Source organism: Anser brachyrhynchus, assembly GCF_964034855.1.
Source record: "Anser brachyrhynchus genome assembly, chromosome: 14".
Lineage (NCBI taxonomy): Eukaryota > Metazoa > Chordata > Aves > Anseriformes > Anatidae > Anser > Anser brachyrhynchus.
Genome location: NC_137709.1, coordinates 19,818,242 through 19,843,462, shown reverse-complemented (window position 1 = coordinate 19,843,462; position 25,221 = coordinate 19,818,242). Strand labels below are relative to the sequence as shown.

At 39.6% G+C, this 25,221-nt stretch overlaps 1 protein-coding gene and 1 long non-coding RNA gene across 3 annotated transcripts in view; both read left to right on the top strand.

Moving 5' to 3' along the window:
- The first annotated feature begins 357 nt into the window (after positions 1-357).
- Positions 358-25,221, top strand: part of TTC1 (tetratricopeptide repeat domain 1) — a 34,048-nt gene continuing 9,184 nt past the window's right edge. The window contains exons 1-7 of one of the 2 annotated variants that reach the window (XM_080555411.1): positions 358-506; positions 947-1,297; positions 12,852-12,912; positions 14,754-14,866; positions 17,214-17,250; positions 18,970-19,118; positions 25,157-25,211. In XM_080555411.1, the coding sequence (XP_080411537.1) occupies positions 956-1,297; positions 12,852-12,912; positions 14,754-14,866; positions 17,214-17,250; positions 18,970-19,118; positions 25,157-25,211 (757 nt within the window). In that variant the 5' untranslated portion in view covers positions 358-506; positions 947-955. Of the gene's footprint in view, positions 546-946; positions 1,298-12,851; positions 12,913-14,753; positions 14,867-17,213; positions 17,251-18,969; positions 19,119-25,156; positions 25,212-25,221 lie in introns of both variants that reach the window. The other variant, XM_080555410.1, reaches the window with a different exon arrangement.
- On the top strand, positions 7,144-12,462 carry LOC308177740. The gene is made up of 2 exons (XR_013939381.1): positions 7,144-7,230; positions 8,552-12,462. It is a non-coding gene; the product is annotated as an uncharacterized lncRNA (long non-coding RNA).

Sequence of the window (25,221 nt, the reverse complement as noted above, 5' to 3'; positions counted from 1 at the left end):
CACAGCCAACCAGTTCAGGGTGCCCTGTAAGCGGTACAGCCGTGACAAGCCATATAGCTGTTGTCACTAAAGGAACAGGCAATAGGACCAGTATCCTTGGGTCCAGTACCCGGGCCCTCTTCCTGCTCACCCACCGGGCCATCCCTATTTCCCTCACCCTTATTTTTCAGGGGAGGGCGTCTCGACCCAACGTGCCTCCTCCAGCCCTCCCCCAGGCCTTATTTGTGGCCTCGCCACAGCCGGGGCCCTGATGGGGCTCCGACTCAAACTCCACACGGCTCTGCCCTCAGGGCTATAACGCCCCCCCCCTCCCCTCTCCCCTCCCCTCCGCTCCCGCAGGCGGGCCCGCGGGCCGGCACCGCCCTCTACGTCCCGAGAACTACAAATCCCAGCAACCGTCAGAAGCCGAAACCCCGGCAACGCGTAGCGACTACAAACCCCAGCAAGCCCCGCGCGCAACGCCCCCTTTCTATTGGCTGGCCCGGAGGCAAGAAGCGACCCGCGAGGTGAGGCGGGCGTGGAGGAAGGCGGAAGAGAAGGCGCAGGTCGGGGCCTGGGGGTGGCCGGGCCCGGTGGAGGCCGTACTGGGGGGGGCGGCGGGGGGTCCGCTGCACGCAGCTTGGGGGGGCCCGCGGGGACGGCAGGGCCCCCGGGCTGCAGGTGGACGCGGTGGGGCCCCGCTGCAGGACGGTCGGGGCCTGGGGGGGGCCTGGGCTTGACGGGGGCGTGGCGGCAGCGCGGTGCCCCCCTCAGCTGTGTGGCGGCTGGGAGGGGTGTCTGCTGGTGCCTTCCTCCCCTGGAGGGGCTATGGGTTCCTTCGGGTGATGTCATCTATTAATAGCTCGGTTATTTAGGTGTATCTATAAGCATTTTAGATACTTGTTTGCTGTATTGGGCTTATTTAGGGTGATTTCTTTCTCGTTTCTAAAAATCTAACCTTTCCAAGGACTCCAACATGGAAGAGTTTAAAGATGGAAGCCCACCTGAAGAATTACTTGGTCACTTAAAGCTTTCTGATCAGAAGGCATCGCAGAGCACCAGCTCGTTGGCTTCTGGCCCTAAAGATATCCACAATCCCCAAAATATGGGAAGTGGCTATGCAGCATCTTCAGCCAAAGATCCCACGATAGCAGATGAGTGTTTCCATGACTGTCATGACTCCTTTGAGGTGAAAGAACCTATACTGGATGATGAAAGGAATATACAGAATGATGAGAATAGCACAAGGAAGCAGACAGAACTAGATGAAGAATACTTACTGGAACTAGAAAAAGATATGCCAGAGGAAGAAAAACAGGTAATTCAAAGTACCCACTTTCAGTGTCACTTGTCTGAATGGTTTGTGACCAGCATGAAAATGGACCTTTAAAACTCTTTTATGTGACTAATGTTACTGTTCCCAATTTCTTTTTGGTACCTGTTATTTTGTTAGCTTTGCTTACTGTTGCTAATCATCACACTCTGTCGCAGGTTTTTATCTGCTTTCTGCAGTGTGTAAGGTTGCTGTGACTTAAGACAGATTGTAAGAAACAAAATTTTCCCTGTTTCACGTTGCTGAGTTTGTGTGCATTATTTGTTTTCCACAGATTATCTGCAGAATGCTTTCCAAACACTCGGGGGGGGGGGTATTCAGGATACTTTTGATATCTGAAAGGCTAGCTGATGTATTAGTGTTTTGGGATTAACGTTGAAATTTATCCCTATAGATTACTAAGGCTTTAAACAAAATGCTTTAATGTTTGGTTTTTGTTTGTTTTCAATGTTGGGCAAAACGTTTGGGTAACAAGCTGTGTGAGCTTGTGAGGAATAATGAAATAGGCCTGAGGGTTTGTTCAGCAGCCTCTAAAAGTGTCTACGCCACAGTAAGTCTGTGTGAACCAGTTGTTGTGACACTTAGTCAGTGGTGTCACTTGACAGACATTAGCTTTCAAGGTTCTAGGGTATTATGGTCATCATATAATTTAAAAAAAAAAAAACTTTTTGCAACTTGAATTTGTGAACGGTGGGGAAGTAAAAATACTAAATCAAAACCTATGTGCTAACATACAAGTCCTGTAGAACACTTGTATATTGTGTTTCTCCCAGTTCTTGAGCACTCTACTGCTGATAAATTAGGAGGAACCAGGTTTTTATAGCTTGGCCTTTAGAACAAATAACGTTTCAAAGAGCTGATCCAGCCTCTTAAAACCTGATTGCATTACCCTGATGAGCAGTTAATTATACTAAAAACTGAAATATTGATGAATAATACTAGTATATTTATTGGCAATTGGGGAAAAGGTGGAGTTTTGACCTATCATAATTTCAGAGGGGAAGACTTCAGCAAACTTCATTTTATAGTCCTGTAGGCGTGAATGTTAACTCTCTAGGGAGAGAGTACCTAAAGGGGGCCTACAGGAAAGCTGGAGAGGAACTTTATCAGAGAACATAGGGATAGAACAAGGGGTAAAGGCTTAGAACTAAAAGAGGGTAGGTTTAGGCTAGACATGAGGAAGAAATTCTTTTCTGCGAGGGTGCTGAGGTCCTGATCCAGGCTGCCCAGAGAACCTGTGGCTGCCCCATTCCTGGCAGTGCTCTAGGCCAGGCTGGATGGGGCCTTGGGGCAACCTGGTGTGGTGGGAGGTGTCCCTGCCATGGCAGGGGGGTTGGAACTTGGTGCTCTTCAAGGTCACTTCCACCCCAAACTGTTCTGTGATCTTATCCCTATAAGGGGGATAGAGTCCTTACTGGAAGTAGGTGCACAGCTTGGATTGTAGGTAGCATTGCATAAGTGATTATAATGAGGGACAGAGAGAGTTGAGCAAGGAATGACAGCTGGTAATAGAAGGTGGGCTCCATCTCCAGAAAGCATTACTTCACAGGGGAAGATATCGTACTGAAGGGCTTATTTCAGAAACTCCTAAATCATCATTACCAATGGTAATGGACATGGGCTATCAAAATGAGGAAAAGAAGAAATGAAGTGTCATAACTCTGTTAAGTGCATAAAATATGAATGTGTCAGTGAATGCATAGGGGCTTGGTACTTTTTTTTTGTATAGGAAGGCTGGTCCTTTCTTATTCAACTCACTTGATAAAGCTGTGCCACTCTCTTAACTGTTGACTAGCCCTGTCTATGTTGTGTAAGTAAATAACAGATGTCTGTACATTGCCCCAAAAAAGCTTGGAAAGAGGGAGGGGCTAGGCAGTAACTTGACTATACTGTGGTCTTACTGTCAGCTAGTGTAAACAGAGAATGGTGAGCAGAAATATGCAGAGCTAAGATCACACAGGCAACCGAAAACTAAATTCTTTTTTACAAGCAAGTATAGAGAAACTTAATCGAGCTGTGGCTCAGATAGCTCCCTTGCTGATAGGGTGGGCTTTCTGACCCAAATACATTGGTGAAGATAAAAGGTAAGTTTTCATCGGTGGCACGGTTAGTAATGTCAATGTAAACATTCTGTGGGGTGGGAAAACTATGGAACTCGTGGAGGAGAGGAACATAGAACGCAATCTTTTTGAAATAAGAATGAAACTGAGAATAATACATGTCTTCTGGTTGACCTTGTGGAAATTACTTCATCTCTCTATGTCTCTCCCTCTGTTTTGACATCTGTAAAATGGGCATAATGATGCTCGCTGGGTGTAACACTTTGAGATTTAATAATGAAGAATTGAAAAAAATCTCAAGAAGTTTTCTGGTACATACTTTGCCTCAAAAGGGCCTGTGAAGATTATCTAGTGGAAACCCCTGCTGAAAGTTGGATCAGCCCGATCAGGCTGCCCGGAACTGTGCTGACATCTCCCAGCCTGGAGATTGCACAGGCTCTACAGGCCTCTGTTCCAGTGTTTAACAGCCCTCATGATGGTGGTTTTTTTCTTCTTTGTATCTAATTAGAATTTCCTTTTTTTGCAGCTTGTGACCCCTGGACGTGTTTTTTTCTGCATGCCTTCAGGAGGAGTCTGTCCCCATTTTCTCTAGTAGCCAGGTCTCCCTGCGACACCTTTTCCTAAGCCTGGATGGACTCAATTCTTATAGGCAGGCTGCTTTGGTCATGTCTCCAGTGTCCTGACTGTCCTGGGGGCCTTCTACTGGACTCCATCCAGGAAGTCAATGTCTTTTTTCTTGTATGGAGGATCAGGAAGGGAGAACACCATCAACAGACACTCTCCAGATGCAGTCTATCATGTTGCCCTTGCATCTCCTCCGGTTTAGATTAAAAAGTCCCTTTTTCATACCTGTATTTACTGCTGATGCGGCAAGGGTTATTGTGAGTGTGAGTAACGATGAGGCTTGAAGGCAGTTTGAGAGATTCACAGACAAAATGCTAAACTTTCAGGGTGAAAATTATGTCTGAGTTTTAAGCACCAGAAAGAGAAACAGGCCTGGAAATGTGGTGTCATAGCTTTTGTGCTTCGCTTGTTTTTGTTGTATTGTTAGGTAGTCATTTAATTTCTCACAATAATTTTTGCCCTCTGTAACATAAGCAAAAGAATGTTGGATACTTACATTCTCCATTGAAAGATGCTGTGCAGGTACAAAATAATAATCGTTTAAAGCTGGAGAGATTTTCTTAGAGAAAGATATCTGCAGCTGCCAATTCTTTCTGCAAGATGAGATCTTTCTAATTTTTATTTTCAGTGGCATTGAGAGGTTATGCCCTTCAACTTGGTTTACAATTACACTTAATGAATTAGAGAGAATTCATCTTGTAGCATCACCACAGCTATTAGATTAGCAATGTTTGTAGTGTGAACATTAGGTTCCTTAGAGAGCTTTCTGAGTTAAGTATGTAAGCAGTCTTTAAAATACATCTTTTTTTTCTGCAACAATATATTGTTGGTATCTGTTACAAGTACAGCTTGAGAAATCCAGAAATGAGAGAGAAATTAGAAGCTTGCAGCAGGAGTTACAACTAATGAAGTAATCTCTTAGCACACTCTTACTTGACATCACTGTATATTTTCTGTTTAGAAAAAACATGGGGATGGATTATTTCCTGAATTTCCACTCTTAGTTTTCTTTATAATACTTAGAACTGTTGCTTAAATTTATTTTAGAAAGTGAAACCTTGTATATTTTCATTATAAGGAAAATCTGTTAAATGATGCCGGTTCTAAGAAAAAAATACTTCTGGTATGGTCTGCAGGCAGCTGCTGCACATCCATTTATTCAATTTTTTTAAAATATTTTTAACCACAAGTTACTCAAAAGGATTTTCTTGAGGAGAAGGGCAATAGGATTTTCTTGAGGAGAAGGGCAATATGATTTTCTTGCAGCTGAAGAAAATGAGGCAGAAATATTCAGAACTTGTTTATTTGGTAGTATTACTAGGTCATGACTATACGCTGAGCAGCAGTTCTGTTTGCTGCTTCGGCAGTCCTTGATCAGTTATTCTGAACCCCTGCTGCCTCCCTCACTGTGCCAGCACACCTCTCTCTGTGAATGTGCAGTGAACCAGTTACGGGGACTGATTCAGATGGGGGGGGGGGGGGAAAAGGCTGTATTTTTAGATCACAGGCAACGCTGCTGAGTCACAGGCAACGCTGCTGAGAATAGGCATCGAACTGAAGTCTCATGATGGCATTTACGTACAGAGTAGATGGATTTTCTTTGATTAGACTACTTGCCCATCCAAGAGGAAGTTGTGTTAACTGTGGTTGCAACACCAACCATAAATTATATGCTCAAAATACTTGTAACAACAAGAGCTGGATGTTAGCCCTGCTCAAATCAAATTATGGAGTATATAAACCTTTGTAGTTTCTTAACTAAATACACTGTTTTTGAGTGGTTTTAATAAATTGGTACTTCTGAGCAATGTTGTCTTATAACTAGGCTGTAGAAAAAGACTAATTTATTCTGGAGATGCGGGAAGAGATTTTAGTCCTTGCGCTGTGTTTATGCACATCTTTGTGTAGCACAGTAGCAGCTCTGAGTAAAAATTCTCACCTATGCAGAAGCTGCTGAGGAGATCAAAGGGAAGGAGCAAGTGGCTGTGTATTTTCTCTGAATTATGTTTCAGGAGCCCTTTATAGTGAGAATTCTGATTTTAAGTAATAAGAATTATTTCCAGGGAAGCAGTAGGATGACATAAGAATTTTCTTCTGCACAATGAAGTAAAATAAAAACAGGAAGGAAAGAGTTTATTAAGACATGAACCTGCAAGAAAAATTCTTAAAAAGCAGAAATAGCTTAGAACAGAGTCGGGTTACTTGCTTGGACTTGGAAGTCTGAGCTTTTTAAGAATTATACAGCCTGAAACGAAATTCTGTTTTATAAGGTATTTTTTTAAGTATGCTTATTGCTATCTCAGCAGAGGCACTGAGCAGTAAATTGCTTTTGATGCATTACAGACAGATTTTCTGGTTAGTTGCCATTGACATTGATGGCTTTGACGTTGGTCTAGTCTGCAGAATTAATCAGAGGACACCCAGCAGCTGTTACTTGGTAATTTTTTCAGTCTGACCTGGTCCTCTTCTGGAGAGACACCCATTAATTATGAGTTTATCCAGCAGCAGCGTTCTAAATCCCTCACGCTCTTCCGTCATGACAGATGTTGCTTGTTCTTCGGGCCTTGTCTGGCAAAGACTTGAGCACCTGGCCTAGGAAGCTCTCATGGATATAGAACACTCCTTTCTAGCTGCTGTAAGGCCTGCAATAAATATGTAATATTCCTCAAAAGCACTTGCCTTCTTTGGGCTGTTGTGTGTGCATTAGAGCTACAGCTGTCTGTTACCATGCTCATCTGCTATTCAGGAAAAAGTCAGCAAGATGAGGAGCACAGCTCTAGTAGAGGAGTTTCTTCATTAATTTTGTTAGCAACTCTGTAAGAGTTAAGTAAAACTGACCTTTGAGAAATATTTTTTTGAGTTATACATGAGATATATTCAGTTCTGGTCTAAACAGTAAATCTTTTTTTTTCCCCAGAAATTCTAGGATGTGTTAGAGAAGATCTCTGTCCTCATCAAGAAATTTCCTTTAAACTGCTCACCTATTCACCCTTTCCTTCCCCATGCCTCAGGTTGATCCCATTGTTCTTCCATAAGTTATAGCTTCTGTATAGAATTTGCTTTTTCAGGGGCTGAAGAACTGATGTGGGATTTCTTCTGAGATAGCTTCTCGAGTAAAGTCATTCGTTTCAGTATTTGATGTTTTCCTAGTTCCAGGTATCTGCCCAATATGGAGTAGTAACCTTGGCTGTGACAGTTTAGCTGTTTTCATCTGCAATAGTTACAAAATATAAGGTAAGGTACAAAGTGGAAGAGAAGATGCAAAGAAGTACGTCAAAATTTGGAGCAGACCTCAGGTGTTGGTCACTTAGAGGTGGTCTTAGAACTTTTCAGGAAGAATGAGCTGGTTGGACCAAAGCCAGATAATTAATACGAGACAATGCAACTGACTGTACAGCACTTCTAATCAGCATTCAAAATTATTTTGCACAGCAATAAAACTTGCAAGACAATTGGGTTTTGAAGGGGTCACAATGCAATTGTATGGAAATATAATATATAATATATTATAATATATAATTTAAAGGTGATTCCCCTATTAAAATGACCTACTTTAGTAATCTGAATCCTGTATGCAGTACAGCAGTAACACTAGATATGTTGTTGCTTTGGTCAAATCAGAGTAAAAGACAGATTGCTGGATTAAAACAGCCCTGTCTGATGGTTTTAAAAATAGAACAAAACATCCTGTTTTATTTTCTGAGTTAAAGCACATCTGAAAAGTCTATCTGTATCTGCTAGAGTAGCTAATTCCAAGTGCTGGTGAGAAGAACCTGGGTAAAGTCTGCAGTTATAGTCTCCCTATGAGATTCAGAGTTTCAGTTGCATTTATAAACTTTTTTTAAAAAGTCTTTGGCAATTTAATAGAGTGAAAAATTATACCTTTGGTTTTCTTGCAGTGCTGCTGTTTTTATGCTTACATTCCATTTTGCATTTCTCTGGAAGTTGCTGATCCTGTCGAATCGAGACCTTCAGTTTAGAAAACTGAGAGGCTTGTGCATGATTGAAGGTTTTCACTCGTGGTGATGGATTAAGTGGTCAGCTTCACTTTTCTGCTGGAGGCTGTTGCCTCCGGAGCAGGAATGACAGGCTGGCACTCAGGAATAGGCACAGGTTTCAGTCTGGCACACTGTGGATGTGCCCTATTGTTTCTGTAAGTGGATGTGCCCTATTGGTGGATGTGCCCTATTGTTTCTGTAAGTGCTGCTTACAGTTTTAGGAGAAGGTAGTGATTGGCAACAGAAAGACTAAATCCATCTTTACCGTGAAGTTACAATGAGCAGGAGTTGGGCGGTCTAGCAATACCAATTACTCTACCTCTTCAGCAGAGAGGACAGATTTGGCACAGTTTTCAAGTGACAACTCTAACCAGTTTTGACAGATTTTGAGTGACTACAACCTTAAATTGAAGTTCCTTAAATGAACGTGATACAGCAATAACTTCACAAAACTGCAGGGGGAAGCAGATGACTGCTAGTAGGTGGCTTACAACTAGAAGTGGTATTTGAAGGTGTAAAATATATTCCTTATCTGTTTAAATTGCTTGCTTCCACAGACCCTTTGAACCCCAGTAATTTTAAATGACTGCTGCTGGATGCCGATATGTAAGGGTTTACGAGATGCAGATGTGCATTGTCACCCTGTATAAATATCATGGGAGAGGAGAAAGTATGCTTGCTGCTCTTCATGAAACTGGAGCCAGGAACAGTTCCATTGCAAAGTTAAATCAATTAATCAAAATTCATAGGAACAGCCAGAGGAAGCGTGCTAGAAAGCATTACAAACTGTGGGTATTCAACCTCCAGCTCTCACCAGCTATATTTAGGGATTTCATTGCCAGCACTGTTATTATATTGGTTCCTTCTGAAGTAAACAGCAAAAATGTGTAGGTTGCTCTCTCCCTAATACTTGAATAATGCTTTAATTTATTTAACTGAGCTTTTTGGCAGAGAAGCTGAAGCTAAAGGACTGTATTTGATGATGGTCTGTTCTTTTTTGTTCTTTTTTTTTTTTGAGTTGTTGTACTTTATTGTCAGAAGACCAAGCTGTCTTCTCTCTTTACTTCAGATCAGGCCTTAATTCTCTGCACCTCTTGCTTGCCAGGCAGGTTTAGGTTACGATCCTAATTTCTTCAGAATACGGATGATCGTAATTCAGCATCCAAATCTGTGAACCTTTATAATCAGATCATTTAAGAACTATGTTTTTAGTTAAATACAGTTATTTTTCCTTGTGCTTAAAAAAGAAAGTGTACATCAAAAATTAATGCCTGCACTTGGAATTTGTCATCTTAGAATTTGCAAAAAGCAATACCAAAGGTTTCACATCTTTTGAATTGCAGAGCATCTTAAGGGAGTGTAAGTTGGGGAAGTTGTGACTGATGCCGTGCTCATATGTGAGCAGCCTATGGGAATGTAGTGGGTCAAGATCTTTGTTCCTGAAGCAGAGCATTCAAGGAGTTCAGTCTGACCGACTTCCCTCACCAAGGAACGGGTAGCCTGCCCTGCAGCTACTTAAATCTTTTGCTGAAAAATGAGTGGGTCGGGACACGGAAATGACATCATGCAAAATTTGTCCCAAGGACAAGTCACTTGCAATCTGTTCCTCTCTGGGCTGATATGATCACAGTAAACTGATGACCAGTCCATCAAAGCTGGAAATGCAGCATACTGAGTGAAGAGGTTATATTTTCTAAAGGTGCTTTATTTCTTTAATTCTGGATTTGAATAGAAGATTCCAACAGCATTAATTTGAGCAGCACACACTCCAAGAATCCATTCAAATTAAATGTAAATTAATCCAGAATAGTTATCTTTCTGCTGCTTTTGTATTGTGACTTTCTGTTAAAGAAATGCATACATATGCAGGAACACATTATGTATTTCTCTCACAAATACATTGTGTGCTTTAGAGGCTAGTGCATTTAGGCTGTGACTTCTAATATGTATGCTTTGACATCCTGTGCATTTGCTTTTAGGGGATGATAGTCAGCTACTACGTCTCACCAATGGGTCACGCTCCCAGTGCAAATACAGAACGATGCATGAGGTACTCTGCAGACTTCACCTTTTTTGAAAACACAGTGAAAACTTGTACAGTCTGGAAGCTAAGTAACAGCCTGAAACATGTAATACAGGAATATGAAGATGTTGGTGAAGCTGCAGCAGAAATGCTGGTTTTGAAGCAGGACTGCATTGCTTGCATAGCTGCTTTCCAGGGAGCTGAGTAAGCTGCAAAGCCAAATAAGGTTTTCTTGCCAGAGCTGCTGAGACACGCTTAGACAACACCTTTTCTGGGCAAATAGTCAAAGTGACTGCGAGACACTTGCTGACATTTGTATGGCTGTAACAGTTCTGTGGCTAATGGTCCCCTGCCCTTCCAGTTTGTGAAGCTGGATTTGCGAGCAAGAGGAGATATCAAAGAAGAGGCTTTCAGGCAAGGAGAGTTGAATGAATCTGCTTCCCAGTGTGACAGCCCTTAAACTCCTCAATTGCTCAGGACTTCTGTTTGCCTGTGTTTCCCCAGCAAATGTGGCCATACCTTGGTCGTCTGTGCTGTTGAGACTCCAGTTCACAATCTTCTTGACTGTCTGAGAAGGAATCCCATGATTCAAAACTTTTTTTTTAATTCCTATTTTTTAAGCTTAGTCTCTTGAAGCCTCCTTGCTTCAAAGCAGTTCTTAGAATTGAATACTTGACTGGGATAAACATAAACTCTTTTGTAGTATTTTTAATAAAATGAAAGAAAGTCATAGAATCATAGAATATTCCAAGTTGGAAGGGACCCGTAAGGATCGTCTAGTCCAAATGATAATTATCTAAGTGATAATGCAGGTAAAGCTTTTCATCCAGTATCCCTTGATTTTTAGGGTTTCTGCATCAGGAGTACCACAACCATGCTGTAGTTCTCATAGGAATAATTCTTCTGTTACATTGCACGCAACCCGACCTTATGCAACAGTGAATCAGTTAATAGCACTTAAAGGCCAGTTCTAAATAGGTCATGAGCAATGAAGTCAGTAGGGCTGGTGTTTCAAGCGTTTCTTATCTTGGATGAGGATTGTCTTTGTAGACCTCTCAGCTTTTCCAGTAAGATCATCATCTCCAAACCTGCTCTGTGCTGTTCACTGGTGTGAAAATGACCTCTGTTGTGCAAATTTCCACTCAATGTGCATTCAGGATGTTTTAAAAATGTGTTTCTGTGGAGAGACAAATGAGTGCGTAGCAGTGACCTTGCTGGAGTGGTTCTGTCGAGCATTTCCCAAGTTTGGGTGCAGATTTCAAATGTAGCTGTGTATTCCCTGTGCTGAGCAGCCAAGTCCCACATATATACGAAGAACGTGCGCTTTTAATGCAGTTGGTGCTGTAAGTGCTCAGATTCGTTCCTATGCTCATAGTCAGAAAGCACTGACTGGCTCGGGTGTGCTGGTGCAAGTGACGTTGTGGAAGGACCAGCGTAGGTCTGGCATTGCACCCGGGAGGAAAGCAGATTGCTAAGTAGTGATGTGTGTTTTGTCCACTAGTGTTGTGCGAGGAGCAATGAGTATTAGAGAATGTTTTAATAGGAGATGGGGGAAAAAAATTACTGATCTAATCACGTATCAAAAGGGTCAGATGAGATTTTAGTGTGTAGTTGTGCTTGTGACCACCGAGTGCCACTTCTCTCAAGCCTAGCTTTCGGAGCACTGTGATCTGTTATTACAAAGATGGTAACAGTGGTCAAGTGAATTACTTTCCAAAAGCAATAAAAGTAAGAGGAGAGAACCTCTGATTTTGTATTGTTTGTCAGTTACTTGGCATAGCTGTGAGATGGTGCAGTGCTCCATGGTGCTATATTTAGCTGTTTCCAAGGAGATGTTCTGTGCGATATTGATAATTGCATTAATCCTTGATTTACAGAATCTGCAGGAAAGGAAACTGTTCCTTTTCCTAGTGTTGGCTTTTTAATTGCTCAGTGATCTGTGATTTATAGCCACCTTCATTTAAGTCCTTTGTGCATGCATGTTTCGGGGGCAAAGTCAGCGGTCAAATTAGTTTTTTTAACCGTAGAAATGACTCATGAACGTGAGCATTGCTGCTTGTTGATATTGTCTGTCTTACAGTGCTTTGTTTTTACTTCTGTGAGGTACGTCTGCATGTCGAAGGCTTCCTTTGTAAGAGATGGCTTATGACATCCTGTATTTTCAGTGTCAGAGGCTAAGAGCATTCATGTCAACTTTGCTTGTGCCAAGAGTACGGTTAAGATATTCATGGATGAGAACACAACTCTGCTTAGCGTGTGCAATTTTCACTGTGTAGCAGAACAATCTTCCTGTCTCAGGCTCTGATGGCTTATTCACTTTGCATAAGAAATCTTTCAGGGCACTATTATCCATGGACCTGCTTCTGATTCAGTAAGCTCAACATGCTTTCTTTGTACATCTCTGGAGGTAACTGAATTTCTGAGGTAGAATTACTTCAAACAAAAGTTTTTTTTTGAGACTTTACATCTAAAATGCATGCTACATAGTTGAGCTACACTGAATTCAGTTGAATTGGAAAGGAATTAAGAAGCAAGCAAACAGCTAAAAAGCTAGCATACTAGTTTAAACCATATAATTCACTATGAATGCTCTTTGTGCATAGTGTTGTTAATGAACTAGAGCTTTTTAACTGCCTCATTGGTATACTCCAGTATTTTATGGATCTGTAAAGCATATCATGCCACAGTAAATGCAAGCAAGTGATCTTGGTACTAGTTAAAATTCTTCAGGTTATATTCTATTCTGATTTCCATTCATAGCTTATCTGGAACTACAGCTGACCTACTTGTTCATTTCAATTAAATATTTTGAGACATTGTCTCTTCTTTTGTAGAAAAGAAGAAAGGAGAGCACAACCCTGAAGGAGAAAGGAAATGAGCAGTTCAAGAAAGGAGGTGTGTTGATAATCTTTTAATATCATGTGCAAGTTAGAGAATCTCGAATTAATACTTCACCATTATGGTGATATTGCGGAAAACCTGTAGGAAGATCTCGCACCTATCATTGTTCAAAGTTATCATCTATATCATTTTTTCACCCAGCTCTAGGGAACAGAAAGAGAGAGACTTCCTTAAGAGTTAAGTTTAAATCACAAAAACTTGGATTGCTAAAGCAGGTTTCTCATGAAAGCTGTGTTTAAATCCAAGAACATGATACAGAATTGATTGCCTTCCAAGTGCCAGGGTTTTTTCTCCTAATCAAAAAAGGCTTCCACCAGATTGAGTTCTGCTAATGCAATTGCTTAGAATTGATGGAGGCTCAGTGGCTCAATAACTCTCATAGCTTTGTACCTTTGTATGTTTCTTTGTATCCACTGGCCCTTTTCTTTCTTTGTACATTGTGTACATCTCTATATATACACTATATATGGTGTGTGTATATATACATGCAAGCATCTCTATGCATATATGTGTATATCTTTATATATGTAGAGATGTACACATATATCCATATATATGCATAGATATATAGATACATATTTTTAAAAAATCTAGAGGTGTGCAAACTTCTAGCTTACACTGGAACTCGATATGTTGTAAACATAGTTAATCTGTAACAATAGGTCTGCAGTAAATAACAATACCAATGATTTTAGTTAAAGCACATGAAGGGAGAAGGGATTTTGACCCCTACCATTCATGTAATGTTCCGATGGTTAGAGGATTTTCAAAGAAACAAGGAAATGTACATTAATGCTTCCCTCAGTCAACAGGGTTACACAAATGAGTAACTTCTGCTTCCCAGAAGCATATCCTGATAACCAGACAGTGGTCTTCCTGCTGGAGGTCTCTAAGAGAGCGAGATTGCTGGGGAATGGTTTACCAATTCAGGCAAGTGTCAGAGCAGGCAGGAAGGAGCTGCTGGGGCTGTGGAAGTAGCAAGCCTGTAATATTGGCTCAGTCGTCGTTTGAGATCTTATCCATAGCCTTTTCCTGAAAAATTCTTTGGCAGATGTGTTCAGTGTGCCTGTGCTGCTGATGCCTGTCAAACTGATCAGGAATGAACGACCTTTTAAGCACCTGTATGGTCGCTGGCTAACATGCAAAAAGAATTGCTCTGCTTTGAGGAGAATGCATTTGTCAGCTGGCAGGGCATTGTTCAGGGTCACTATAGGGCCTTTTTGTTCTTTGACTCTACCATTATTGGAAAACAACTTAATAATCTCATGTGCTTTATCACTGGTCTGTGCTTTAGATCAGACATGAAGATGGACGACCTTCAGGTGCCAATTGATAGGTTTGTGGTGACTGACCTTTAAGTCAATCGTTGAGGATACTCTGACAAATGAGATATTTCCCTAGCTGCTGTGAGCAGGTATTGGTGCAATAACATGTCCCAGCACGTGTTTCCTTTCAGATCAAGGATACATTTCAGCTGAAAAGATTCAACCCCTAAGGCTGGTGGTACCCTCTGAACAAAAAGGATGAAACAGATTCGGGTGTGAGAATTATATGCACTACATGCTGCAGTAGTTACGCTGAGCACAGGAACACTTTTCTGCTTCTGTGAGGGTGCTGATTTTAAAAAATAATTGGTTGTCATTGATACAAGTAGTAGTCAGTAGTGTACTTTGTCAGAAAGCAGCTACTGATTCTGACCACTGCTTTAAATACCGCACCATATATTGAGAAAGGTTTCCAAAGAAATTCTAGCCATATGATTCATTGACCATACTGGCATTTGAAATAAATGATCTGTGGTTTTTTGTTGTTTCTTTTCCCTATTGCATCTGCAGACTATGGAGAGGCAGAAGACTCATATACGAAGGCTTTGCGGATTTGTCCAGCCTGCTTCCAGAAAGATAGGGCTGTTTTGTTTTCAAACAGAGCTGCTGCAAAAATGAAGCAGGTGAATATCTTTGTTTTATGAAATGACGATTATTGTTTATATGTCAAATGAAATTATGAAGTCATTAGGGATGCATAAAGGAGGGGAAAGGAATTAAACTGTTTGCAGGCTTTGTTGCTTGTACATTCTCTCGTGCTCCCAGTAGAAATGCTGGTACACTTGATTTTACTGAGGATTAATTCAAAACTGAAAGTTGCAATTGGAGCAGCTGTTCAAAGTTGCTTTGCTGTATTATATTTAAAACAGATTGTTTTTTCATTTTCTTTCAAATAAATTCAAAGTTCATGTGGAACAGGTATGTTCAAGTGTGTTTAATGTATACAGACCCATGTATTAGATTGTCTAGAAGTGTAACTAGGTAGTATTTGTTTTTAAATCAGGTTTTTTATCCAGGTTTTTAAAACCTGGATAGTCAGACTTGTCTTCATATAATTGGTTCAGATGCTTTCAGGCATAAGTAGGGCTTCCTATGACTTAATTAATACAGTTAGCGTGCTTCCTTCACAGTTATTATATAGCAGCATGGACCCTATGTAATAGGGCACTGTCCCGAGAGAATGGCTACAGCTGTCTCTTATTTATTTTCTATTCTGTGTCCAGGGACAGATGCCCACATGCTTCCAGAATCTGAAATGTACTGTAAGCACAATGGAAAGCCAACAATTTAACTTATAAGCTAATAATTGATTTTAAAGAATTGAGGATCTCATCTTTACATATAAGTTGCCGGACTGCCATGTAACAGGAGGAGTGAGAGGAGAACCTTTATGCGTGTTTGATCTCATACAGTTGTATTAGTATACAGCTAGTATGTGTATTTCATACAGCTCACACATTCTACTAGTTGACCACAACAGGAGCTAGGAGGACCTATCAACAAGCATTCAGTAATATTTCTCTGGCTCACAGGCATTGTGTGTCTAAATTTAGGTGTCTGAGACACTTTTATGGCTTTTCTATCATGCTTATTATCATACTTTCAAAACTGTCTCTTCAGGCTATAAGCTATAAACATGGTGCTAAATTACCTCTTCTTTCTAAATAAGTGAAAATAAGAATTGAAGAGAAATTACTCCCTTATTTTTGCTTTGGTTTTTATATTATTATGGAAAAATAGCATAGTAGCTCCTATCCTTATTTTATCCTCCTGCAAAGTGAACTTCCTTGTGGTTTTCCTCCAGTATTGATGCAGATGCAGCTCTGTCTGTAAGTGTACTGTGCAGCCATATTTAGGTGTAAATAAATTCTTGCTCAGCTAGAATTCACTCTTGGGATACTGAATTGAACAGGCAAGGAAAAAATGAAATTCTGTAATAGCAGATGTTGGAACCTTCCAAATATGAAAGCTGAAACCTGAAAAAGCTCCTCATAATCCAGATGTTAGCTAGGAAACTAATCCAATATTTCCCAAATGAGCACAGGATAATAAAAACTGTGCACAAACTACTGTATCACCTGTATAGATAGTAGAACCTCACAGACCCAAACCTTACACTGAAAATAGATTCACATTATTAATAACTTCCCCCATTAAGTATTTTTTCTTTTAAACTTGCATCACCCATTTGCTTCGCACTACCATAAAAGCTTGTCAGGCATTCTTCTGTGAGGCAGCTTCCGTTTAATGGAGAAGAAAATAGTTCCTGGGGTATAGAAATGCAGGAACTACCCTTATGAAAACTACTGTGTCAATCAACAATACAGGCACAGAACAGCCAGCCTTTTTCTTGGTGTTTTTTTTTTCTTGAAGCCTTTTTAGTTTAGATGAAAACAGGATCTGTCTCGGCATTCTTGCCTTTTTTTTTGTATCATTATAAGCAGATTGCCTGACTCATCCTCTAACTGTGGTTGTCTGGGCACACTAAAATCTTGTCCCTACCACTCCTGGCAGTCTCAGCTTCCTCTGCAAGGGACAATGCCTATATTAGTGCTAAAGGCAGTATCTGCTTTCCAAATGTCTTTGCTCTTACAGACAGGAATTTATCTGGGAGTCCTGGGAACTGTCTATTCCAACCCCTTAATTAATTGACAAATGTAGGAAAGCTGTAGCTCGGTTAAGCCAAGGCCTGCAGATGTGACTCAGCCTTTTGATGGTCGCTTGCTGCCGGCTGTTCAGTGCAGACTGATTAGTGGGGCAGCCGTGCAATCTGAACACTGGCAGCCTTCAGAGAGAGGAAGCTAATCGCTGGTAAAGGGCTTTAAATCAGAAGCAATGGTATGAAAAGCCTTGATTACATGAATGTACCCATTCCTTGGAATGCCAGACAAACCTTTTTGCTTGCAATTGTAAGCAAGCTGTTTCCCAAGAAATATAACGTACATATAACAATGTTGTTCTCTGTTCTAGGACAAGACAGAAGCTGCCCTAAGTGACTGCAGCAAAGGTATGACTTTTGTTTCCTGTGCATCACTCTTGTGCCAGATCTTTCATGGATAAATTAAGCCAGTTAGTGCTTTACCACAGAGCTGTAATTTTGGGCATTTTTATATAAAGAATTTATAGAAAGGTTATAGTGAAAGACACCTGAATCTAAAACTATTTATTTTGTAAAATGTCTGTTGAACTTACTGCCTGTAATAATTTACTTTCTGTTCTCCTGTGGCAATAAGACTGCTGTTGGTACTTTTTCCAAAAAAAAAAGGAAGTATTTTAAGGAAGCTGTTTCCTTATACCTACTATTTCAAACGTAACTGCTATTCCCACCAAATCTTCGTTTAATTTGAGATTCCAAAGAAGTGTGGGGCCTCACAGAATTAAAAGCACTATCAAGTCCCTTTTATGCAAGGCTCTTGCTTGGTCACAAGGGATTATGCTCTCTTGTTTTTGTCCTGCATAGTTTTATCTTTGCAACTTCTTGTAAAATCATTTCAGCTGTGTATTGCTTTATTGCTTCTACCCACTCACCCATGCTCAAATACTTTTTAAACTCCCCATGACAGCTGGGGAAAAGTGTCCAAATTACCAACCAAAAAACTAATCCAATGGCTGAATGCCAGTGGCACTTGTACAGTAAATTTCAGTTTGTATGTTCTAAAAGGAATCTTGAAGGTAACAAAATCTAGCTGACCTCTGTTACTGTTGGGTTTTGCCTTGTTTTGGTGGTGGTGCATTTTGAAAAATACTTCTGATAATTTCTTGGTGGCTAAAAGGGAGCAGGTCTGTTTTGCTGCAGTGAGATTTAAACTAACCATTGCTTGATGCTGCCCAGGGATTTTTTTTTACAAACTGCAACGGAACACTTAGCACACAGCCGAGCAATTCACATTAACCTGCAACTTGCTGATTGTAGTGTTGTCTTTGTCCTTCCAGAATAAATAAACTAGAATATTTACCTAATCTGGGGTTTAGTTGTCCTGAGAACAATTTTAATGGGTTAGCAATTAAAAAATGGGCAGGTTTTTGTACTTCCTTTTCCTATGATGAAAAATGGATGAAGAAATCCTTGAGAAATTACCATGCACAGGCTATTGTTAAGTTCAGTATTCAGTCCTAACTGAACCAGTAAACATGCTCACAACTGCCAAGGGAATAAGGAGAAGAAAAGATTTAATTCAGTGTGAATGCCTCAGTGGTGACTTGTAGAGCTGGTATAACCTTTTGTGGCTTCCCAACACAATTTTAACTGTTTGATTTTTAGAGATATTCAGAAGAACACCAGTAGTTGTTCTGGAGTTTGTCTCAACTTGCACTGAGATAAGCAAGGAAATGCTTGGTCTCCCTACTACATATACCTTTAGGTACATTAACTTTAGGTGTAATCTAATAATATAGACTTATTTTTCAGTTTTTGCATATATAATGTTATGGATTCTTCATGTTTCTGAAGTGCCACATGATTTCTAATGCACAAATAGAGCTTGCTTCTATATAGTGATACTTCATTTAATGTCTGTGATCTACGGTCAATTGCATTAGACCTTTATAGGTGGGTGTAAAGGGTGCCTCTCTAAATTATGATTTATCTCTTAAACCATGGCTCTGATTCTAAGCTGCATTATAAAACATCTATTAACATTAAGACTTTAATACAGGCTTAAGAATTCATTTGAGGGGGTATAGAAATGTTTGAAGTAAAATACTGTGTTTTGTTCTTGTTTTCCAGCAGTGGAATTAGATCCTAACTATATTAGAGCTTTGCTGAGGAGAGCAGAACTATATGAAAAAACAGAAAAACTAGATGAAGCTCTGGAGGATTATAAAGCAATCCTAGAAAAAGACCCATCAGTTCATCAGGCCAGAGAAGCTTGCATGGTAAGCCTTTTTAGTGTACTTTGGCACGACTTTAAAACAAGGTCTTTCTTTTCCTAGTCTAAATATTCAACGCTGTTTATGCAAGCTGCTTCATACACAGTGGTGATAACTTTGAGTCTAAAAGCGTACTGTTTCTTTCCTCTGTCTATACATAAGAAAGATTACACAAAATGACTTCAATGACAAGGCTCAGGTCCCTGAAGCATGGTCCTCTTTTAACCTTTATAAAATGAGTGGAAGTAAATATATGTTCTGTAAGCATATAACTACATCTTTACCTGTTGAATAACCTACCCCATGTCCCCCACAATACATGTGTGCATGCGCGGTCACCTCCCACACAATTTATCAATGAATATATTACGATTCTTCTAGTTTGATTCTCTACCAGGAATATCTTGGAACTGTTTAAATGCATTAACTTTTTTCAAACGAAGTTATTTTAATACATGCATTTTCAAATACAGCATTCTGATAAATTTCTACTAAACATTGAAATTTTGCTTGATTTTTAATTGTACTTATACATGCACTAGAAAAGGTTGTTTAGGTCAGAACCTGTACAGTGCTGACTGTGTTAGTGAGCCACTGCTGCATTTTAGTAGCCATCACTTCAGTAAGGATCAGCAATTTGGAAATCAGAATACAAGTACCCCATAATACAGTTCTTGCTACGTATTTAATTAGTGGGAGTCAATTTTTCTTTTTGTAGAATTACTTTTCTGATTAGTGAATTTGTAGTTGAATAAAATAGATACTTTTTGATGACTTGATTAAGAGAATGATGGAGACAAGATCTGTCTGAATTATGTGACTGAAGTCTGCTATTAATTTTCAAGAACTTAGTCTTTCATGTGAAGAAGGTGGCACTTCGTAGTTGCAAACAGCACTCTTTTCTGATTAAATTACTTTTTTGTTCCCAAATACATGAGTTCTGCAGCTTAGTACTGTGCTCCAGTGTCCGTTTTCAATCGACATTACAAATACTTCTGTATTAAAGGCTTCTTGAAGAAACATTGTCATATTTCTAGAAGTATATTTTAAAAAATAAAGTTACCTTGGACTTTAGGATATGGCAGCTTGGATGAAAAAAGGTAAATCTCTAGAACATCTTGAAATTCTAGTCTATCATGTAAATAATCCCTACTCAGTGGGGATTTAAAGTTATTGCTGCAGCCTGCTCATTTGAGGTTTCAAATAATTTTGTGTAAAATACAAGCAGGAAGGGATTTTTCTAGTGATACTTAGTATGTTAATGCTTGCTGTGGAAAACAGCTGTGAATTTGACAAGTTCAAAGGGTCTTTCTGCAAGAGTTGGTATAGCAAGAAGGGCAACTTGTTTTTGTGTGCAAAGCTCTCTGTATATACTGCTTGCCATTCTTAATTTTGAAAAGAGGTACGAAGGCTGTGTTGAAATGTGGTAGGTATGCAGCTAGACAGCATGTGGTTCTGGAGGAACATCCTAATGGAAGGTAGCTGCTATCAAATGTACAGTAGTGGTCATTTTATGTCAAAGTGGGAGCCTCAGGTCACCGTGGGTGAATAGCTTGCAAGCACCAGAGAGCCTGGAAAGAGCTGACCATCTTCCACAGTAAAAACAACTGAATTATCTTTTACTTCCCTTTTAAGATAAATAGATGCAATTTTAAAACATAATGCACAATTGAGCGCTCAAATCCATATGACAGTACTTGACTTCTTCTAATAGCTTGTTAAATTTTCAGAGGGCATCATTATTTTAAGTTCAGCTTCATGTCAGTGAACATGCAACCTATTCTGCCCCCTAAAATTAAAATAAAGTTTAAAAAAAAAAATACAAAATTATCTCTAAAACCACTTTGTGGTGTTAATGCAGAAATATATTTGCAAGGTTTGTTTAATTATTTTAATTTCCATGTGGGTAAATTATTAGTAGTGATTTCTGTTTTATTTTTTAATTTCTCTCCCCCTTGTCCCCCCCCTCATATGGTGTTGTACTGACATAATAGAAACTGCTTTAATAGCATATTAGACAAGAAGGCTTGCCTGAAATTACTTCCTTTGGGACTGGATCAATTGCACTTATGGCAGAAAAATATTCTGCTTAACCGTGTAACTCTTGTTAGTGTCAAGGGTAAGAACAGATAAACCCATGAACTGCCAGCTGCTTTAAAAGCTGTCCAGTCGCTTTCCTTGTGTTAGCGCTGATACAAGTTCATGATGGACCCTACATGGATGGCTGGTTATTTTTCTACATATAATATGCCAGAAGGAAAACCATCTATCTACAAGGAAAGAAAAGCCAGCAACCAATAACCCCCAGAGTGAATAGGTTTATATCGCCATGGCTTTCTGCTATCAGATGCAGACTCAGATCTACTGCAATTACTAGTGAGAAGGAAAGAAGATGTGGTCAAGGCAGTGCAGGAATTGGGGCCATCACTTCTGGCAGCACCCAGTGACAAGGTCAGTTTACCGTACTGTGAAACAACCCCCTGATGCTTGTTGCATGCACGGCAATGGTTTAATAAATGACGAGCTTGTCAAACATCATTACTGCATGGACAGTGAATGCGATGCATCCATCATAGTCTAGAAAAGATTATTTGTGTTGGCCTCATTTATAGTCTCCTAGCTGAGACTGTGGCTTATTTGATCCAGGAATTCAGCCAAGGAGTCTGCTGACGTTTGTAAAGGAAACGATGGGATTTAGTTTTTGTAGCTTGTAGCCTTTTAGCATTAGCCTAGATCCAAAAAGAGGCCTAGCATAATCTAGTCAGTTATTTGGTAAAGTAGCCTTTGGTGCATTTCAGCAGCACGCTCACAAAGAGTGACTGTGAAGATCAGACAACTTGTTATGAACCACCAGTCAGGACTCCACAGATTAAGACTTGGGAACACTGTCAGTAGTTGGTTCGAAGTGTGAAGAATTTTAAATACTTATATTTTGGCTGATCGGAACCCCCTAAAAGTATAGGTACCGTCTCTTATGTCTCTTGCAAAACCACAATCTTCCTTAAGTGAGTTTGCCTCTAATAATCTCATAAAAGTGCCAGCGCTCAGTTACCACTGGAGATTTGTTCGAGGAAAGGATCATAAAAAATGCTGCTGTTCTTTCTGGCCATCTTTCAGGAATGTTTTAGAATGATCAGTAATTCTTAATTTTTGTAGCTAGGAAGTACAAGCGTTGACTGTTACACATGCCTTTTGCTCCTTGACCTCCTTTTACTAGGCAGAGACTTTAGGCTCACATGTGGTGCAGAACACTTTGTACAAAACGCCCTCAATTTACGCTGCAGTGGGATGTAGGGCATTCTGCTCTGAGTTGATTCCATTCTTTGTCAAGTTTCAGAGCAGAAGCAGTCTTATGAGATTGAGGCTTAAATCTCACCTCTTGAAAATTTTTTAATGAAATACTGACAAAGTTAGTCCTACACTTCTAAAAAATATCCATAATATCTAAATTTTATAACAAAAAACAATTCCAGACTCCACGTATGTAGTTAGCATATCTGTAATACGCAGGGGGACTAAGAGGCTCTGCTTTGTTGTAATGTAAAGTGCAGTGCTCTTTGCAGAAATAGTGCAGCACTTCTGTGCCCCCACTGGTAATGAAAACGATGCATCAAGAGAATCTGCAAATTAGCCTCATTCAGTGTTAGAGCCGATCTTTCTTCTCCCCATGTGTAGAAAATATTTCACATGCTGCTTTAGGGAATGTCATAATCTTATTAAATGATCTTTACTGTGTATTTAGTTCTTTTTTTATAGTTCTTTGATTCCTGATTTGTTAGCTGCTCTAAAATTTCAGTACTGTTTGTATTTCAGGAGTACAGCGCTAGTGTTTTGATTTTAAAGCCCCCTGTTACACACTTCAGTTACTTTTGACATCCTCAATGTCAAATTAAACAGTTGGAAAATATAGTGTTTTGTGGTCAAATAATCCCTATTGATCCTTTCCTGGAAAGTGTTTAATTATGTGGTATCAATCTTCAGGTTTTGTTTTAGCAGGTGCATAACAGTGTTGGGTGAATTTTAGCTTCAGCGCAGTTTCTGAGGGACTGGCAGACCAGATAAACTTATTTACCAAAAGAAGCTGTACTTTGAGATAAGTATCGTAGACACCAGATAAAATAGCTGTTTATGGATACCTTTCTATAGATAGATAGCCTTGCAGGTATGTTTCTGGCGTGAGAAATGCTGAGTCAGTGGACTAAGACTATTCAGACCGACAAAACATGGAACATGTATTCCATATCAAGTTATTTGTGTCTTTATTTCCTGCTAAAGCACGATCTCCAAATGTGAGAGAGACTCTATGTATATCAAAGTGATCCAAGACTTAGCAAATGTCACAGCCACAGTGCAACCGAATTTGGAGCCTGGGGATATTCACACATGTCTTAATGCAGGCAGCTTGGGTCCTGATCTGCACCCAACTTAACTCCCTCTGGGTCAGCAGGAGTCAGATGAGGTCTGACTGGGCTAATTAGATCTGGTGATACTGGGCCTGGTCTGGTTTCAGACTTATCCATCTGTGTGTATGTGCATTGTACTCCTTAGTGTTCATTTTTCAGTTTTTATGGGGTATACCACCTCTCTTCCCCATCAGTGTAGAAAATGAATGTATTTACCTGTGTTCATCAGTGTATATACTGCTTTGAACAAGAATAGTCAGACAGTCTTGGCAGCACATGTTATTTTTGGTTTTTTTTTTCCTTCCAGAGGAGAACACCTTATTTCTCTGTAGCAGTGATATCAGAATGACAAACCTGTGATGCTCTGTGAGGACTGGAGCTATAAAATACAGGAAGGAACAAGATTAGGAAATTAAATTCTTTAACTATGTTCAGAAGCCAATTATCACAAGCAAGATGTATAAGGAGTGAATTGCACACCTGTTACCATGGTTTGCAACAGTAATTAATTTACTGATAGCACCATTAGAGCAAGTCTGTCTTATCTGCAGTGACCTCCACGAGAAGAGACAGCATAGTTATGCATGTAACTGCATTCTGACCTGCCAGGATTGTATAGTAATAAGTATGGTATAAAAAGTTGAAATAGTTGCTTCTGAAAATATGAAAAAGAGGTATAAAAAGTAACGCTCATTCACAATATATTTTGTTTTAATATAATATTTAACTTATGAACAGTAAATACATGTATTTACTTAATTGTAGTAAATATAAAATTATAATTCTAAATGGTGATTACAATCATTGAGTAAAACACTGGTACTGTATAAAATGGAAGATGAGTCACGGTTTAGGTGTAAATGGGGATCTCAAATCATTGGAATACATAGAATACGGTGCAGTTATGTAATGCTCATTAGAAACATGAGAAGCTTTTATCTATGATGGTGCACAGATCTTAACTTCGTCAGTTTTGAGGAGAGGGAAAAAAAAAAACACAAAATCAATGAACTGTTCCTTGGACTAGTACCTTGCTCAGGATGAACTTGTTGGGAGTTCCCTACCCATTTGTAATACTCTCTCCTCATTAGAAGTATGCCAACATTGCATAACAAAGTGCTGCTTATTAAACTACATCCTGAAATTCAGTGATCTTCTGATAAAATATTTGTATGTAGATCTTCATGTTTTTGTTATGGATTCACCTGAAGCGGCGTGCCAGTGAGAGCAGACATCATAGATGTTATTCTGTGTTTGATTAATTCCTCTGACCTCTCTTAAACATATTTAATGCATGCAGCAGAGGAAATAGGGCTAAAATGTATATTAATTATAAATCTCTTAAATTCAGTAACTTTTCAGTTAAAATACCAGGCAAACAGATCAGATTTGTTTTTCAGTAGTAAAAATTCATGCCTGTATGAAACTTGCACTTGCAAGTTATGACTTGCTGCTTATATGAATTGATGTCACAGAATGAATGACAGGTTTCCAAAATAAGATAAGTGTTGGTTTGACATAAGGATTTTTTTAAAGCTGTAAACTGTATATCCTTGGTATGTGTATGAAAATTACATAAGCTTAAACTACAGTATTATTGAAAGCGTGGATCTGATTCCAGTTTTTTCTTCCTCTCCACAGCGATTACCTAGACAAATTGAAGAACGGAATGAAAAATTAAAGAAAGAAATGTTAGGTAAGTAGCA